The sequence below is a fragment of the Echinops telfairi genome, unplaced genomic scaffold, assembly GCF_000313985.2.
Source record: "Echinops telfairi isolate 266 unplaced genomic scaffold, ASM31398v2 ScPeMD7_7400;HRSCAF=8409, whole genome shotgun sequence".
Lineage (NCBI taxonomy): Eukaryota > Metazoa > Chordata > Mammalia > Afrosoricida > Tenrecidae > Echinops > Echinops telfairi.
Genome location: NW_022111300.1, coordinates 7,470,918 through 7,488,527, shown reverse-complemented (window position 1 = coordinate 7,488,527; position 17,610 = coordinate 7,470,918). Strand labels below are relative to the sequence as shown.

The window sequence follows — 17,610 nt, the reverse complement described above, 5'->3', positions numbered from 1 at the left end:
TACTCGCTTCAACATTCCCTTAACTATCTAGAACTTGGACAATAATTTTATTATTTAATATGGGGGATATAATGGACGTGTCCCTTTAATTTGGTGCATGGCTTTTCTAAAGACTACTGTTAGCTCACTGGATAAAACCACAGTAAACTGAAGGGTAATGATCACAAGCAATAATGTCTTTTTGAGATCTGACAAATTATAAACTATCAGTGAAAATGAAACAGAAAGGAAAATTGGGAAACTGATATAAAATTTTATCCTTGCAAGCTAAAAGTGAATCACCTGTGAATTACATAGATATGATATGTCTAATTACATACAAAAAAACATGGTTGCAAACACTGCTTTGTAGAGATTTTCTTCTTCTGTTAGATTTATAGTTTGACTACTCTCTATGATATTAGAAATTAATTCATTAGAACCTCCAACTGGTTTAAAAGCCTGCTAACATCCCAAGAGCAAACACTGGAGCTAACAGAACGCACTGTGCTTCTACGTTAATACAAAAGAATCCTTCGCTCAATAGCCTTGCGACAGATAGGACATTCGCTCATTCGGTCTCCACAGAGCTGACACGTCCCATGACCACAGAGGAAAATCATATTCTTCAGACGGTCCAAACAGACGGGGCACATTGTCTGAAAGGTGAGATAACAAAGAAATAAATGCTGAGACAATTACTTGTGGCAACTCTGTTAACATTAGGGTTTTTTTTGTTTTTGTTGTTCAGGTTTGACTTAAAATGTTAAAATGTCATTCCTGTAAAATAAACCTATGGTTGTACTGTCAGGAGAACACAAAAGGAATTCTCCAAACGTATTAGAAATAGGTAAGAACCGCCTCTTGCAGTCTGCTCACATGCTTCGACTCGGGCCCTATGCTGCTTTTCGATGAGCTGTATCGGGGGAGGAGAGAGCACTGAAGTCACCTTTCCCTTGCCTTTAAGATTTCTTTACACACACGCACGCGTGCGTGCGGGGGCTGTGGGTGGGGGGTGTGTTTTCAAATGTTTATGGAAAAATGGAATTAATAATTAACAGAACTTTTTGCCCAGGGATTAAAAAACATACAGAAATGTGTACCAGTCCTAAGGATACAATTCCATAAAATTTTACAAAGTGAAATAACACATGTAATTGGTACCCAGACCAAAAAATAGATTATCAATACTTTAGAAATTTCCCTTGTGCCTCCCCCAAGCCATTCCTGGCCAAAGAAATGACTACCCTGAATTTGAAACACCACCTGCATGGTTTTGACTACGTTTGTATTCCTAAGCAATATCTTATTTTATTAGATAATAACAAACTATTTCCCAACATGCTTTTACAAATTTATAATCCCCACTAACAGAACGTGTCTGAGAGCGAGGGCTGCAACACCTTCTGCATAACCCTCTTTCATGAACAACCCTTAACCGTGGCCATCTGATGAGCGTGAAAGGGCCTTTCCCGAGTTTAATTTTCGTTTCCTGGTTGTAAGTGTGCTTGAATTCTTTTTCACATGTTTACTGGCCACACTGGTGGTTCTTATTTTGGAAATGTTCTGATTAACTCTTCTAATAAGTATTCATTATACTCAAGTATGGTAAGCAATACATGAATATAAAGCATGCTTACTGCAGAGGACACTAATAGTTTTATTGAAAAAAAATTCAATTCTCTAAAATTAGAAACTTTGGTTAACAAGGAGGAATCATTATTACCTGCTCTTTAATGTCCTGTAACTGCTGCTGCAACTTCTGCACATCTGCATTGACATTGGTATTATCCTTGTCCTTTTGTAACACTGGAATATTCCCACTGGCTATAATGTAGATTTAAAAATCTAAATGTTATTACAAAGTGATTTCTTTCTAAAATTACTGTTTTGCTTATTAATAAAAAACACAAGACCTTCACACTTGAACAACAGAGATAGTAACGACACTGATGTCACAATCTTTCATCTGGAATCTTCAAATAAATAAGTGTGCTGATGATACATTGTATTTTGTAAGACAGCTACCCAAATGTGCTTTCAGGATTTTCCTTCGGCATACGCACATGGCAAACTTGTCTTTGACTGTGCTCTGCATGAGTCCAGAGGGCAGGCAGCACAGCATGAATAAAGTTTTACCAGTTGCGGAAGCAATAATCTTAAACTGAGGTTACGAGGGCGGCAAAACTCTGTCTCCTCTATGTCCACATTGCCTTGTTGTTAAGAGGGTGACTGAAGAAAGGCCGCAAACAAGTGGTTCAGCAGTACAATCAATGGTGTCGCTTTTCCTACTTTCCTGGTCTCAAGCCCTGGTTGGGTGAACACCGGACTGCTAACTGCTAGGTCCACGTTTCAAACCCATCAGCTGCTTCAAGAAACAAAGATGAGACCGTCTGTTCCCCAAAAGATTAACGGCCTCGGGAAACCCTCTGTCGGGTTGCTATGAGTCAGAATCAACACGATGGCAGGGGCTCTGGCTTTGGTTTTGACAAAAGCCCTGAGCAGAACCGTGGCAACACCAGCATGGTTCCTAGTCTGTTCACAGAACATGTTCACAGACAGAAAATCAAAGACGCCACTCAGCTCTTAAGTTGAAAAATCTCGTCACACCTGTGCCTTGAAGAGATGGAATGTAAATCATGAGTTCACCTCTAGTTTATCTTCAGTTTCTATCTCCCAAACTTGCGATTCCAGAAAAACTTCAATACATCAGAGAAACAAGCTACATAAAGGATTGCGTTAATACTTTTGCAAACTGAAAAAATCCTGTGTAACAGGATGTCACCCTAAGTTCCGTATTAAAAACAGCACATTTTCTTCAAGGCAGAAGACCCCATGTTCTTTACACAATGCACGCACACTTCTCGAACGACACACGCTTCAAGTGCTACCATCACTTACAGAGATCGTCGGAGGCATCCTCGGCACTCCTCCCTCCACAACACATAATGAAAGGCACTCTCCGCTCGACGAGCGCCCGGCACTGAACACACTTCTTCATCAGGTTAGCACAGTCTGGAAGACAGTAGCAAACACGCTTTTCAAAGGCAGAAGGTGAGCAAGAGTTCTTATTTTTGTATCTTAAAAATTAACTTTACTTTATTATTAAGAGTAATAAATGTTTTGAAAAATATTTTTACCAATTTATACCCCCCCCACCTCCCCCCCCAGCAGAGCATGAAATTTAAAGCTGATATACATTTTACATTTACCTATCTGCCTGCCAGTATTTCTCCAATCTAATAAACATGGAAAGTCTCAGGTGGACACTAAAATATACACTGAGTGAATTACAGCAACAGACTTCTACCCCCGAAAAATGTTACCAATCTGACAGCCCTTCATTATGAAATTAATGACACTAGAAAATATTGAGTAAATTGTGAAAGTGACTGTTATATTTTTAAATAAAGAACAATAACTATTTCAATCTTGAGGCTTATGGAAAGGGAGTACTCTTCATAAATTTCAACTAATAGCATAAGGCAAAAAACTCACAGCATGCTTCAACATATTCTTCCCTGCCAGCATTCCCTTATGAAGGTGCACTCTGTATGTGCCCAATGTCTTTATCATTTTAAAAACAAGAAAAAACAAACTGTGGCAGGACATCAGGGATAACTGATGAAAAGCTACTAAATTTTAATAAAGCACAAAGATAATGCTGTGGGCAAGGTGGGAGCCCATCCTCTGAATAGTGACACATGGGGGCAAGGGTTGATCAAGGTCAATCTTTAAGTAAATGATAAAATTGCAAAGCTTCTTTGAAATTCTTCATTAACAAAATGAAAAAGGGGGTGGGGGGGATAGAGTACGGAACATGAACAGTATGAACTTAAAAGAACAAGGAGGTATAAGAGAAAGCAAAGGGTTTCAAGAAAATATGTTTAGGAGACATTTTAAAGCATATTTTAAACCAGGGGTGGGGAATGTGTGGCCCTTGAAGTCATCCATCCCAGCTAACATCACCACCTCACCTAAGAGAAGCAGTTCCAGCCATCACATTAGGAATGAGTTAATAAATATTTGACCAGATGGCCCTCAAATGATATTATAAATATACAGATGGACCTTAGCAGAAAAAAGGTTCTCCACCTCTGTTTAAACATTAACACGGCCCTCACAAAGCAGATTTCTATGTGGCCCCTTAATGGAAACCCAGAAATCATAGTCCAGCTTGGTTTCTATATGGAAAGTATTCAGAGAGGCAGTATTAAAATTAAGACAAATGAAGTTGTGCTAATTTTCTATGGTGAAGAGATCAGGCTGCATGTCTCAACATCAATTTTTCAAATTCATTTCCATGGTTTGAGAAAATAAATAATTTTCTGGTAAAAGTATGTGAAATAAAAATCCAAACTAGTCAAAGATTTCTCTCACACTCAGGAGCAGGAGGGAAATAGCTGACATTCTAGCACAGAAAAGAAAAAAAGAAGGTACTAAAGGCCGGAATTTTGTATGTGAGTTAGTGACAGCAAGCACAAAACTCAGAGTATCTGTTACACAGTTTATTGTTAGAATGTTATTCAGGAAGTTTTATATGGGCTACTTACTCTCACAAGCACACATGTGTCCACATGGTTGAAAAAGAACAGCTGCTTTCTTGTCAGAGCATACCACACATTCTTCAATCTGCAGAAGGCAGTTACAGTAGAAAAGTGAACATCAATACTTAAATCTATTAACTCTTAACAGCTCCATTTGTATCCAAATCTATTTCCTATGTAAGGAAACACTCCAGGTACAAAGAAATTTAACACACACCTCCCCTTGCCTGGTTACTCCTTTTCATATCTTTACCTGTCCCAGCTCAGCAGTCACTATTGCCACATGGATTTCCCCAGCTAGCCTAAAGAACAGCATTGAACCAGGCAAACCAGTCTTCACTGCCCTGGACCAGAATTAGATGGGGCCTGGCTACTTCTACTGTCCTCTCTGACCAAGACCAGAATAGGAAGTCCTAGACAGACAAAGCAGGGAGGAAAATGTAAAACAAAATTGGAAATCCTAAAATAAAAAGGATCAGACTAAGTGGTCTGATAGGCACCCTTGGAGCTGGGAACTGAACCTACACTAAGAGTTCAAATTTCAGCTGAGCAACAGGTCAAGAAAGTGAGTACCACCACCAGGGAGGAATTCAAACACAGGAGACCCAAAGGGCATCGTTTGCATAAAAACCAATCTCCAGGCTAGAAGGGGCAGGAAGGAACCCAAGGAAGAAATGACAAAAATTACACTGAGGAGATAGCAAACAATGCCATCAAACAAAATGGTATAAATTGTTACATGGAACATTGATATGCTCTGAGAACTTTCACTTGATTACAAAAACAAAACTAAACACAACAGTAAAGGAATACTGTTTCTTCTAGTATCAGAGGCTAGGGGCTAGGACCCTCCCCCTCCCCCCTTTCCTATCAAAACTACCTTTGACAGAAACTAAAAGAACAGCAACAAAAAAGAATGAAAATAAGTGACTGAGAGAAATCAGATTTCTAATATTAATATTTTTTAATTGACCAGATCTCTACCAACTATTTAACCTCTGCTCTGGCTTCCTTTAACCACGTTGCCCTCGCTGCACATCCTCTTTCACATCGGCTCCCTTGTTGTAAATCTAAACAAGGACCAATCACTCCACAACACAAGGTGGTAAAGAGTATGTGCCTACTTTAATACCTAATATAAAGTGAGTACACAACACAGGAAGCCCTGGTGGTTATGTATGTGCTGAGCCACAATTCATAGATGAGTGTTTCAAAAACCCCAGCTGCTACTGAGGAGAAAGATGTGAAGAGATAGCTTCACAAACTCAGAGGGGCAGTTCTTACGCGAAGGCACTGACTCCAGGGCAAGGAGTGAGTCTGGTTTGGGGCTATCCAATGCACAACTCTCTCTTCCTCTCTAGATAAACGATGTGCTTTGTGTTGTTGAGATCAGGAGAGCTCAGGGAGCTATGGCCATAAACAATGTGTTTTGTATTTGAACTTTAAAGTTTAACCTAATCGAGCAAATTAAAGACCCAATCCCTTATTGTAAAAAAAAAAGGAAAATCATTTTGTAGCCATCCATTTCTCCGGGCTCTGGATTATTTCCTCAGGCTCTGTTGCCAGGATGGCCTCCTGAAAATGTGGACCCACTTATCCAGCCTCTAGCGTGTTAAGAGTGCATACTTCTCATATTCCTTGCTAGTGTTTCTTTTTATAACTAATTTTATTGTTATTGTGGCTCTTTGGGCCAAACGCATTTAAACAATTTCAACATGTACCATTCCATGACACTGATTGCATTCAAGCGGGGCAATTCTCTCTTCCTTTTCTGAGCTGTTCCTCCCCTAGGGACAGAAATTTACTGGCCCCTAAATTTTCCACCTACTCTATCTAATTTCTGCATATAGATACAATTTTAAAGACTATAATGCTCAAGGTAGACATTCTTTACTAGTGAAGCTAAACTACTATTTATCTAAGAAGATTTCGGGAGAAATTTCTGGTTTGAGGTTTAAAATATTATCCCAGGTCAATAGTTTCAGAAGGTAAACAGTATTCATGGTCCAGAGGTCTAGATGACATGAAATTTTTAAATTCTGTCCTGCATTTCTCCTCCTTTTGGTCAGCACTCTTGCACAGAACCTTTGGTCACCATCCAGTTCTTCTGATCTCATGGTAGAAGAGGCAGCGTTCATGGGGGTGATTAGCCACATAATCCTCCATTTCCTTGTCCTATTCCTTCTTTCTATATTGGTCCAGGTGAATAGAGACCAATTATTGTACCTTGGATGGCAGCTTACCAGCTTTTACAACCCCAGGTACAAAGCAATGAACTAGGAAGTAAAAACAAAGGTACTTGACACACTAACTTGATCAATTAGTTGGGATGGTGGCACTTATACAACCAATGTGACACAAGTTCATAATGTTCATGCAACATTCAACCGCACTAGGTCTGTGGTGCCACCACTGTCCTTTTGTTTATTATTTCCCCCTAATCTTTTTAAAGATCTCAAATTGCTAAGTGAGGACGCAACAAAGCTCCAGGGGCATCCAAAGCCCATAGCTCCTCCTCCTCCTGCATTCATTCCTCCATGCCTCAGCTGCAGAGCCCTTCACTCCCAGTGCAGGGTGCACCGTGGTTCCTCTGTTCCTGATGTGGGCGCTGGTGGCACCTGCCAGACGTGCAACATTTATGGGCTCCCAGCTTCATGAAGCAGCAGCACATGATCAGGTGGTATCAAGCTGCACCAACAGGGCAGCAGCAGCCAGGACATCAGCCATGGCCACCACTGCCAGCAGCGCTCCCAGTACCTATACACCCAGTCCCCACAGCCATTTCTCTGTGCTCCCCGGGTGACAGTCCCTGAGAGAGTTAAAGTTTATTGTGCCAACCTGGCCGATAAACACATGTGGGTTTAATTGAAGAGCGAAGAGATAAATGGCTCAGTGAGCCTCGCCTTTTGAGTTCTTGGGTCTCTTGCTTTGGGATGGTCGGACCAGGGTGCAGCTGCCTTAGCCAGTTCCCTGCTTCAGTTTGCAAGGCTCACTTCCTGCAAGACATCCCTGAGGAGAAGCCACATGTATCTATATGGAGCAGCCAAGAGGAGACCCCTGCCAGTGCTGAGATGCTTACACGTTCACTGATTCGGCTTTCCTCCTGCAGTCGGCGTCATAGTATGTGTTTTGTGAGATGGAGGAGGACTTTGTGGATTGGTGTCGGATATGTGGGTTAATGTTGGAATTGTGGGCTTGGGCAGCACTGGGTTGGGAAGTTTTCTTGATGTGCACTTACCCTTTATATAAAACTCTCTCATACATATGAGTTTCTGTGGATTTGTTTCTCTAAAGTACCCAGACTAACACAGTGCCCAACTTCCAAATGTGCACAAAGTTACGATCTGGCTGCCAGCACAGCCCCTGCTTAGCTCAGCACAGACTTGGCAAGGCCAGCCTCCTGTACCCAGTAGGTTTAGCTCAGACTTTATCTAGAGCACTCCCATTAGATTTTAATATAACTGGCCCCCAGGGACTTAACTATAGATTGTATGGAGACTGCCTTATGTAACAGTGTACACAAAACATCCCAAAAGCATAACATCCTATTTCATAAAACACCTCAGGGACCTCAAGTGACACACATACCTATACATCGTACAATTTATCATCTGTATTTTCCTGATTGCTAAAGAGACCAAGCTTGTTTATTTCCCCTCCCTCCAAAGAATGGTTTTATGAAGTCATATCTTCAATGAGGAGGCCCCGGTGGTGTAATGGTTACCCAATGGGTTGCTAACTGAAAGGTCAGCATTTCGAAACCACTAGCTTCTCCATGAGAGAACGATGAGGCTTTCTTTTACTGAAAGAGTTTACAGTCTCAGAAACTCACTGGGCAGTTCTACTCTGTCTTATGGGTCTCTCTGATTCAGCATCAAATCAATGACAGTGTGTCTGGGTTCTGCTGGTTTTCAATGAAGATGTTTACTACCCTTTAACCACTTGGGGTCACTATTTCTTTATATTCAAAAGCACACACACAAAAAAATTATGGGCTTGTTAGCATTAATACCTTTCCACAGGTTTGAATCTCTCTCAATTTAAAAACGAACGGCAAGCCCAATTCACAGAATAACCGCACTCAGAAGTGAGCTGAAGAGGAATGACAGCATATTCCTTCTTGTACCCGCTCTATCCAGCTAACTCTCCCCTACTCAAAGGGGGTATCAAGTATTTCAGTAAACCAAAGTGAGTAATCGGATACAGTCATGTAAAGCAGTATTGAGAAACACACACAAAAAGAATAAAACCAGGAACCCAGAAATAATACCTTTAGAAAAACAAAACAAGTGAGGTGAGAGAACAAGTTAAAAGCAAATACAGAACTTGTCCTTCTGTGGGTATGTACTATAAAGTGTCTGGCAACGTTTTCTTACCAAAATGTTTTAATCTGATCCTAATCAAACCGGTAGCTCAAACTTCCAGTTCCCGGGAGATACAGAGGGTAAAGAAACAAGCACACCACCCAACATGATGAAACAAGCAAGTCCAGGACGTATAAAAAGTTCACCAAAAACCCCAAGTTGGTGATTTTAAAAAGCCAATTTTATTAGATACAAAAATAAATTTTAAACTGTATGAACACTCATAAAGAAACTATTTAAGTAACTAAAATATAAAATATAATTAAAATATCTTTAGTTATAGAAAAATTGGAGGTTACTTTTATTTTTACTCTAGTTTAGATACATTAAAAAAAGAGAAGAAATTTTTTAACTAAAAAAGAACTTGATAATAAAAGCTACATAATTAAATTTAGATAATAACGAAGGCAATGCTCAGAAGCAACAAAGCCCACATGGAAGAAGCACAGCAGCCTGTGCGATAACGAGGTGTCGAAGGGATCAGGTATCAGGCAACATCAGAACCAAAAAATCTTACCATAGTGAATGAGGGGGGGAGTGCGGAGTGGAGACCCAAAGCCCATTTGTAAGCCATGGAGATCCCCTTGCAGAGGGGTCTCGAGGAGGAGACAAGCCAGACAGGGTGAGATGTAGCAACGATAAAAAATACAACTTTCCTCTAGTTCCTAAATACTCCCCCCCACCCCCCACTAACATGATCCAAATTCTACCTTGCAAGTCTGATTAGACGAGAGGATGTACACTGGTACAGACAGAAGCTGGAAACACAGGGAATCCAGGGCAGATGATCCCTTTAGGACCGGTGGTGTGAGTGGCGATACTGGGAGCGTAGAGGGAGGGTGGGATGGAAAGGGGGAACCGATTACTAGGATTTACAAGTGACCTCCTCCCTGGGGGACGGACAACAGGAAAGTGGGTGAAGGGAGAAGTCGAACAGGGCAAGATGTCAAAATAATAATTTATAAATTATCAAGGGTTCATGAGGGAGGGGGGAGCAGGGAGGGAGGGGGGAAATGAGGAACTGATGCCAGGGGCTTCAGGGGGGAGCAAATATTTTGAGAATGATGAGGACTAAGAATGCACAAATGTGCTTTACACAACTGATGTATGTATGGATTGTGATAAGAGTTGTATGAGTCCCTAATAAAATGATTTAAAAAAAACAACAGAGGGCACAGTCATACACTAATAAAGTTTTATTTATTTATTTTTAAATCACTTTATTAGGGGCTCATACAACTCTTATCACAATCCATGCACACATCAATTGTGTAAAGCGCATTTGTACATTCATTTACCCTCATCATTCTCAAAACATTTTCTCTCCACTTAAGTCCCCAGCATTAGGTCCTCATTTTCCCCCTCCCTCACCGCTCCCCCCTCCCTCATAAGCCCTTGATAGTTTATAAATTGTTATTTTGTCATATCTTGCCCTGTCCGAGGTCTCCCTTCACCCACTTTTCTGTTGTCTGTCCCCCAGGGAGGAGGTCACATATAGTTCCTTATAATCGGTTCCCTCGTTCCTACCCATTCTCCCTCTACCCTCCCAGTGTCGCCACTCACATCATTGGTCCTGTAGGGATCATCCACGCTGGATTCCTTGTATTTTCTGTTCCTATCTGTACCAGTGTACATCCTCTGGTCTAGCCAGACTTGCAAGGTCGAATTCGAGTCATGGTAGTGGGAGCAGGGAGGAAGCCTTTAGGAACTAGAGGAAGGTTGTATTTCTCATCATTGTTACATCGCATCCTGACTGGCTCATCTCCTCCTCGAGACCCCTCTGCAAGGGGATCTCCAGTGGCCTACAAATGGGCTTTGGGTCTCCACTCTGCACTCCCCCCATCATTACACTAATAAAGTTTTAGATGTAACTTGAAAAAAATAAAATAAAGAAGGCAATGGGCTTGGTCTGGGTTTGGTAAACAAGTAATACATCCCTAAAGTCCAAATACGTTCAGAAAGACCATTCTGGACCGCGGGGGGCAGTCCTAAGTGTTGGCCTATTAAACACAAGGCTGGTTGTGCCTGCAGAAATGTACAGCCTTGGAAGTCTGATATAACATATATCCCCAAACTCATTTGGCTTATGGTCCTCTTTTCAGAAAAGACATTACTCAGTGTCCCCTAGCAATTAAAACCTTTTGTACTTTAACCCATAATCCAGGATAAAGTGTAGGTATCTGCTTTTGCAGCCCTCCCCCCACACCACCACCACTCCCACCCCCGGAATATTCCAGTATCCCCCAGGGGCAGTATTACCCACTGTCAAACACACTGCTATTATGAGTAGAAAGTATTGTTTTCAGGAAGAAAAATAAACAGACATAAAGCATCATATGATCTTATCATTAATTAATCTCAAACTTTTTTAAATGGCAAAATATGGAACTGAAAATACATTACCTTTGTCCGAGACTGCACATGTTCTTTACAGATGAGACATTTCTTGACTCGTGGAGAACATAAAGAGCAGGTAGCAATATGACCACATGGGCCAAAAAGAGTATCTCTCTTCATATCTGAGCACACCATGCACTCTTCCAAGGTTTCAGAATCATTACTGATCATAGAAGGACTCCGAGAACCTACTTGACCACTAATAAAACAAAATGCTCAAATTTAGCTGATTATTTCTACTATAAAATTCATTAATTAAAGTATAGTATAATTATAGCTAGACCATCACTTGTGTAATACATAAAATCTATGTTATTAAAGTAAAAAACAAAGCTTTAAAACCTGTGTAGTAGAAACTTTAATTTTGTATTTATCTGCGTGTCTGCATCTTTATACACTTCAGTAGTGTTCAAACTTCACTCTATGGGGAAGACGATGAATCTCCAACGAAGACTTCAGAAATCTACTTAAAAGTAGTTTAACATGCACACAATCTGAGTCAAAATCTGTTTTATCTATAATGAGCCAGCAGAGAACAGAATGAAGATTTTTTTTAAAGCCTAACGAAAAGCCAAATGAAGCATCATCAAAGTTCATGGCAATTTGGAAAAATCTGATAGTTCAGTTGTTGTTTTGATATTTCTTTAATTATACCCCTAAGGAAAGTAAAATTCTATTAGATGAGGCACAAAACACATTTATGTGACCAATGGCAGACATAGAAAAGGGATACTATGCTTCTTGCTTCTTTCACAATATCCAGCAACTCATGGGTATGCACCACACCCAAAGCAGAAACATCTCAGTCACCACCGTTACAGGTTGATCCATTTTATTCTTCGTTCTATGAATGTAGCTTATAGCACAGATGCATGCATGAATTCCAAGACATGTCACTTCACATGAATTATAAAAAAGAAAACCAGAACATCAGGGTAAAGGGAGCGACCGAAATGTTCACCAAGTGACAAGGATCAGGTGTGAAGTTGCACAGCAGGGTTTGGATGAAATGTAATGAGATACAACTTCTTAGAGATCTATAATATTTCACAGGAAATTAATAATGTCATAGATAATAGAAACCAGTAATATATTTAACTAAAAACAAGACAAATGTCCACTGATCATCTTTAAAAACAGAGAGAACCACCTCCACCAAGAATTGCAGCTCATTTGCATACTGGTTCACCCTCCACTGACTTAACCAATGCGTGCTGCCTGACTACGGGACTACCTGGCATCGGCAGGTGCTAGCATTACTCATTTGTGTAAGACACACCCTACTAGTTAGATTGTGCACTGCCTTCTCTTGAAACAATTGTATTAAAATTTTGATCTACTATTTGACGCAGCAATCTCACTAGTAATGCCTTTTCTCATATGTAAATTCCTCTAACACAGGAGTAACTAGACAATCAGATTAATTTAGAACATTTTCTTAGGATTTATTACATATAAGCATAGTATTAAATACTGTGGTGCTCAAAAGCTAATTAAGATACATATGCCTGCAGCAAAAATTTTAAGGAAAAGAGGGTCAAAACAAAGAGGAAGAGCAGAGACAAGGGCATTTTACAGTAGTCAAGTCCTCCACTATTAAACCACCTATGACTTTAGTTGAAGAATACCGAAGGCGTCCTGGTAGTGCTGTATGGTAGGCACTGGTCTGCCAACTGCACGCCTGTCAGTTCAAACCCTGTACAGATAGTCATTATGAGTCAAAACTGACCCCACGGCAGCGGGCCGTCTCCCTCCTCTCGTGGTTTCACAGAGCATCAAGTTTTGTAGCAATACAGAATACACACCTGACTTTTTCTTTATGGCATTTTGCCAGTGCTTTGCAGAGACTTGGATCAGGACAGAGATCAAGTGGTGACTGGCCCTTCTTATTCCGAACGCTGAGGTCGGCACCATTGGTTGCCAAGAAACAAGCAATAGATGCTGCACTTTTCTTCTCTGCACCCTGGGTACCGAGCCCCATTATTAACTGAAATAAAAAGAAAAGAGCCATTATTTTCCTTTGGGAGTCTGCTATCAATTTTCACCAACGTCAAAAAATAATACAAACACACAAGGAGGCTACAAAAATTTGGTGGAAAAAATGAAATGAAAAGATAATGGAATGCTTCCACAAACTTTCTGAAGTGTGTGTGTGTGTGTGTGTGTGTGTGTGTGTGTGTGTGTGTGAGAGAGAGAGAGAGAGAGAGAGAACGAGAACATTCTGGAAAGAACTGACAATCTAAATTGATATGGGAACACTTATGTGTTAAAGTATTAAAATCCATTTTCCTATCTTTCCCTATGCCTAATTTTGTCAGGCACACAGTTTAAGGATTAACCCCAGTTCCAGGGTAGACCAAAAATGGCTCAAAGCAGTAAGAAATCCACCTCATACCGCATGAGTAGTTCAGGCACAGGTACTAACTCCAGCCAGGTCAATAAAGGGCAACGAGACTTAGAGAGCACACTTTCTGAGTGACAGACTGAGTAACAGCATTGGTATCAAGAGCCCTTGGGTCCATTCCGACCCATAGAAGCCCTCTGTGTGCAACAAAACGAAACACCAACTGGTCCTGCGCCACGCTCACAACTGTTGTCATGTTCCAGCCCACTATTAGGACTACTCTCTTGTCTATACTATTTGGCTCTGGAGCTGCTAGGAACCAGTCTCAACAACAGTCAGAGAATCAACTGAGAAGGGAACCAAACTCTAGGGATTAACACAAGAAATGGAGAATGACATAAAACAGCTTCTAACATTATCATCTGAGCTACTGAGTCAAGGTTATAGCTATAATTAACATTTACTGAACATCTACAATGAACCAGGTAACTATTTTAAACAACACTTTCCATAACTTTGAACTCATTTAATCTTAAAGCACACACACACACACTTATTGTGAATTAGGTGCAGATTTACAGAGTAGATCATCAGTTTTACATTCAATAATTCATATACATTTGATTTCAACTCATCCACTGCTCACTGTTCCTGCACTTTCCCCACTTCCTGTTTCCTGCTTCCAGTCCTCCTCCCTTCCTAAGGCCCTGTTCTTTGTCCTGGGGAAGTGCTGCCCTCTTGATCTTGCATGGGTGATGAGTCCAACATGGGTGAGTTCAGTACCAGACCCAAAGGGTGACTAAAGATCACCTCATAAAGTTACGGCGATTGCTGTTTTGGGAACTCCAAGAGAGTAATTTTGATAGATTTTCCTGAACTCTCACACGAAGTCTTACTAGAAAGAAGTTTTAAAAAATTAAAACAGTATTGGTGGGAAAAAAAACCATGGAAGTTATACCAAAAATTTTGTCCATACATTCTTCAAATGTAGCAAGAGCTGACTTGGGGGATTCTATTGGATAGCCTTACCCTATCCACTCTATAGCCCTGATGTCACCTCTTCAGGCTTTTTTGTTCCCAAAATGAAAATCCAAAGGATGCTCCTCTCGAGAACACCAAAAATGCCTTTGTGATGTGATGAATATCAAAGAGCAGAGTTGTTCAGGGAATGGATAGAGAGATGGAAACTTCACCTTTATAAGCATGTTAACCTAGATGAAGGGTATCTTGAGAAATAATAGCTTCATATTTTGATATTTTTGTTTAATAAAACTTGCTCTGATTTTGAAGCAATACTTTTTTTTTACTTACCTTCATAAATTTAAGAAGTTAGTTTCAGGTATGAAGTGAAAAATATAACTTAATGAAGGTAAAATAGAAAGAGAAGGTACCAATAGCAGAGCTTTGAAAAATGCCTACAATTAATCGATGGTTAGGAGAGAGAAAAGGACATGAAGATTTTTCCTTAAAAACAAAAAATGCTTCTACTGGTACTTAATCACACATGATCTTCACTTACTGTGTTTTTGGATGGCTCCCAGGCAGCATCTACCTTTCCCACATCTTGCATATCTTGGAGCTGACGAAGCTGAGACAAAGTGTGATGCCTGAGAGCTTCATGTAAAGGAGTATCCCCATCCTTATCCTGAATGTCTAGTTTGGCGCCTGCGCGGACTAAAAGCTAGAAGAGAAAGGCATTTTATTTTGGTATAGTATTCATGCCATAAGAAATTACAACATATTAACATTCAGAGCTCTGGGTGCATAATTCACTAATGATCATGAGCACATCCTCATTGCTATCAAGTCAATTTTGACTCATGGCAAAACTACAGGACATAAAAGTTTTCACGGTTATCATCTTTCTGCCAGGCAGCTTTCAGATAGCAGTCAAAGAATGTGCTAATATCAGGGTCATTATCCATACAACTTAAAACAAACGACTTAACCAGATAAATAGGGGACTGAGGATTTTAAATTTTAATTTAATTTCAGACATGAGTTGAGATATTTCAAGCCCTTCTACCAGGAACAAATTATAATATTCAAAGTTCTAATAAAAATATTTTTTTAAAGTACCGATTCATTTTTGGCCATTTCTCTCTAAATATTATAAGTCATAAGAAAAGTACAAGTACCAGAGGAATTCTGGCAAAAGGAGTTTTAAAAAAAAGTAACATGAGTAGTATTTGCTAAACTACAACTTCTTAGATAAAGCTGATAATCAATACCTTTCAATTGACAAATTACACAGTAAATATAAGTATATTCAAGATTTTGCTTATGGTGCTTTCACAATTTTATATCATCCTTTCTACAACAACTCTTAGAAAATTACCAAAAAAAGAAGTGGCAATACCAGGAGGGTGGAGGGAGGGTGGGGTGGAAAGGGGGAGCCGATTACAAGGATCTACATGTGGCCTCCTCTCTGGAAGACGGACAACAGAAAAGTGGGTGAAGGGAGATGTCGGACAGTGTCAGATATGACAAAATAAAAATCATTTATAAATTATCAAGGGTTCATGAGGGAGGGGGGAGCGGGGAGGCAGGGGGAAAATGAGGAGCTGATATCAAGGGCTCAAGTAGAAAGCAAATGTTTTGAGAATGATGATGGCAACAAAGGTACAAATGTGCTTGACACAATGGATGAATGTATGGATTGTGATAAGAGTTGTACGAGCCCCCAATAAAATGATTTTTTTTAAAAAGAAGAAGAAATTCATCTCTCTTGGCAAATACTTTTCATTGCTGTCCCGCACACCAGCTGCCATGGAGTCAATTCCAATCAACAGAGACTAGAGGACAGGGTGGAAATGCTGCCCCAGGAGTTTCTGAGACTGTCAATCTTCATGGGAGCAGACAGACTCATCTTTCTCTCACACAGCAGCTGGTGGGCTTGAACCACTGAGCTTCTAGAAGTTTAGCAGCCCTACACTTAACCTGCTACATCACCAGGGACTCTCTTTGTTCCCAAAATTGTTAAGTAAAATGTCACTCAACAGCAGCATTTCTCAAACACGAGAACTGTGAGGATGGGTTGTTAGACCCCAGCTTGCTGGGTCCCATCCATCTCTAGGGGAGGGCCGAAGAACTTGCTTTTCTTTCAAGTTTACAGTTGTCACTAACTGCCACTGATCTAGGAACCAAATTTTAAGAATTTCTCCTCTAGAAAAATATTTAAACAGATAATCTTTCATACATTTTGTTTGGAATCACAAGATTACTGAAACCTAAGAACTGTATTTCAGTTTCCAGCATTTGCAGCAGTGAATGTCCAATGTTTTCAAATTAGTTTACTTTCGATCACAGATTATGAGAAAATATACTTTAAAATTTTAACTTACACATGATTTTGAAATTTTCTGATTTGAAATTCTGAGAACTCCCACATAGGACAACAAAAGCATGTAATTATCAGAGCTGTTCTGTTTTCCCCTAATAAAAAGTAAATCGTTTATCCAAAGGATACAAATTAGCCTAAAATCATAATTTTGACCTTTTTACATCCAACTATACTTAAATATTTGGTGAGAAATCTATATACAGTCTATCACCTAAATCAGTATTTTTAAAAGGTTCTAAAAGCATGTGTGGTCAAAATGCAATTGCAAGCAAAGCTTTAGATCTGCAAACTTTACCCTGACAATCTGGGTGTGCTGCCGCTCAACAGCAAGGTGGAGGGCCGTCTGCTGGTTCACATTCTGGATATCCAGGTTTGCATTACCCTGAACAAGAAAAAGATATTTTACACGATTAAATTTTGACATTAAAACAAAACAAAGGGGGACAACACCAGGGACACAGTGTGGGAATTGCGCCTGATCTGACCCCGCCATGCCGAGGCAAGGCACTGGGGGGGTAGGGGGGTGGGGGGTGTGTGCAGCAACAGCAAGGGAGGGGAGTAGAAAGATCCCCAGGGAATGATGAGGGTGGACATTGGAGACAGGGCATGGTGCCCCAACAGGCTAGACTGGAAAAC

At 40.2% G+C, this 17,610-nt stretch overlaps 1 protein-coding gene across 1 annotated transcript in view; it reads right to left on the bottom strand.

The window, feature by feature from the left end:
* Positions 1 to 233: 233 nt before the first annotated feature.
* Positions 234 to 17,610, bottom strand: part of MIB1 (MIB E3 ubiquitin protein ligase 1) — a 167,061-nt gene continuing 149,684 nt past the window's right edge. Inside the window, exons 14-21 of the mRNA XM_004702902.3 lie at positions 17,270 to 17,356; positions 15,151 to 15,312; positions 13,093 to 13,274; positions 11,294 to 11,486; positions 4,533 to 4,611; positions 2,881 to 2,994; positions 1,706 to 1,806; positions 234 to 638 (exon numbers count right to left, since the gene is read on the bottom strand). Coding sequence (XP_004702959.1) covers positions 498 to 638; positions 1,706 to 1,806; positions 2,881 to 2,994; positions 4,533 to 4,611; positions 11,294 to 11,486; positions 13,093 to 13,274; positions 15,151 to 15,312; positions 17,270 to 17,356 — 1,059 coding nt within the window. The 3' untranslated portion in view covers positions 234 to 497. The remainder of the gene's footprint in view (positions 639 to 1,705; positions 1,807 to 2,880; positions 2,995 to 4,532; positions 4,612 to 11,293; positions 11,487 to 13,092; positions 13,275 to 15,150; positions 15,313 to 17,269; positions 17,357 to 17,610) is intronic.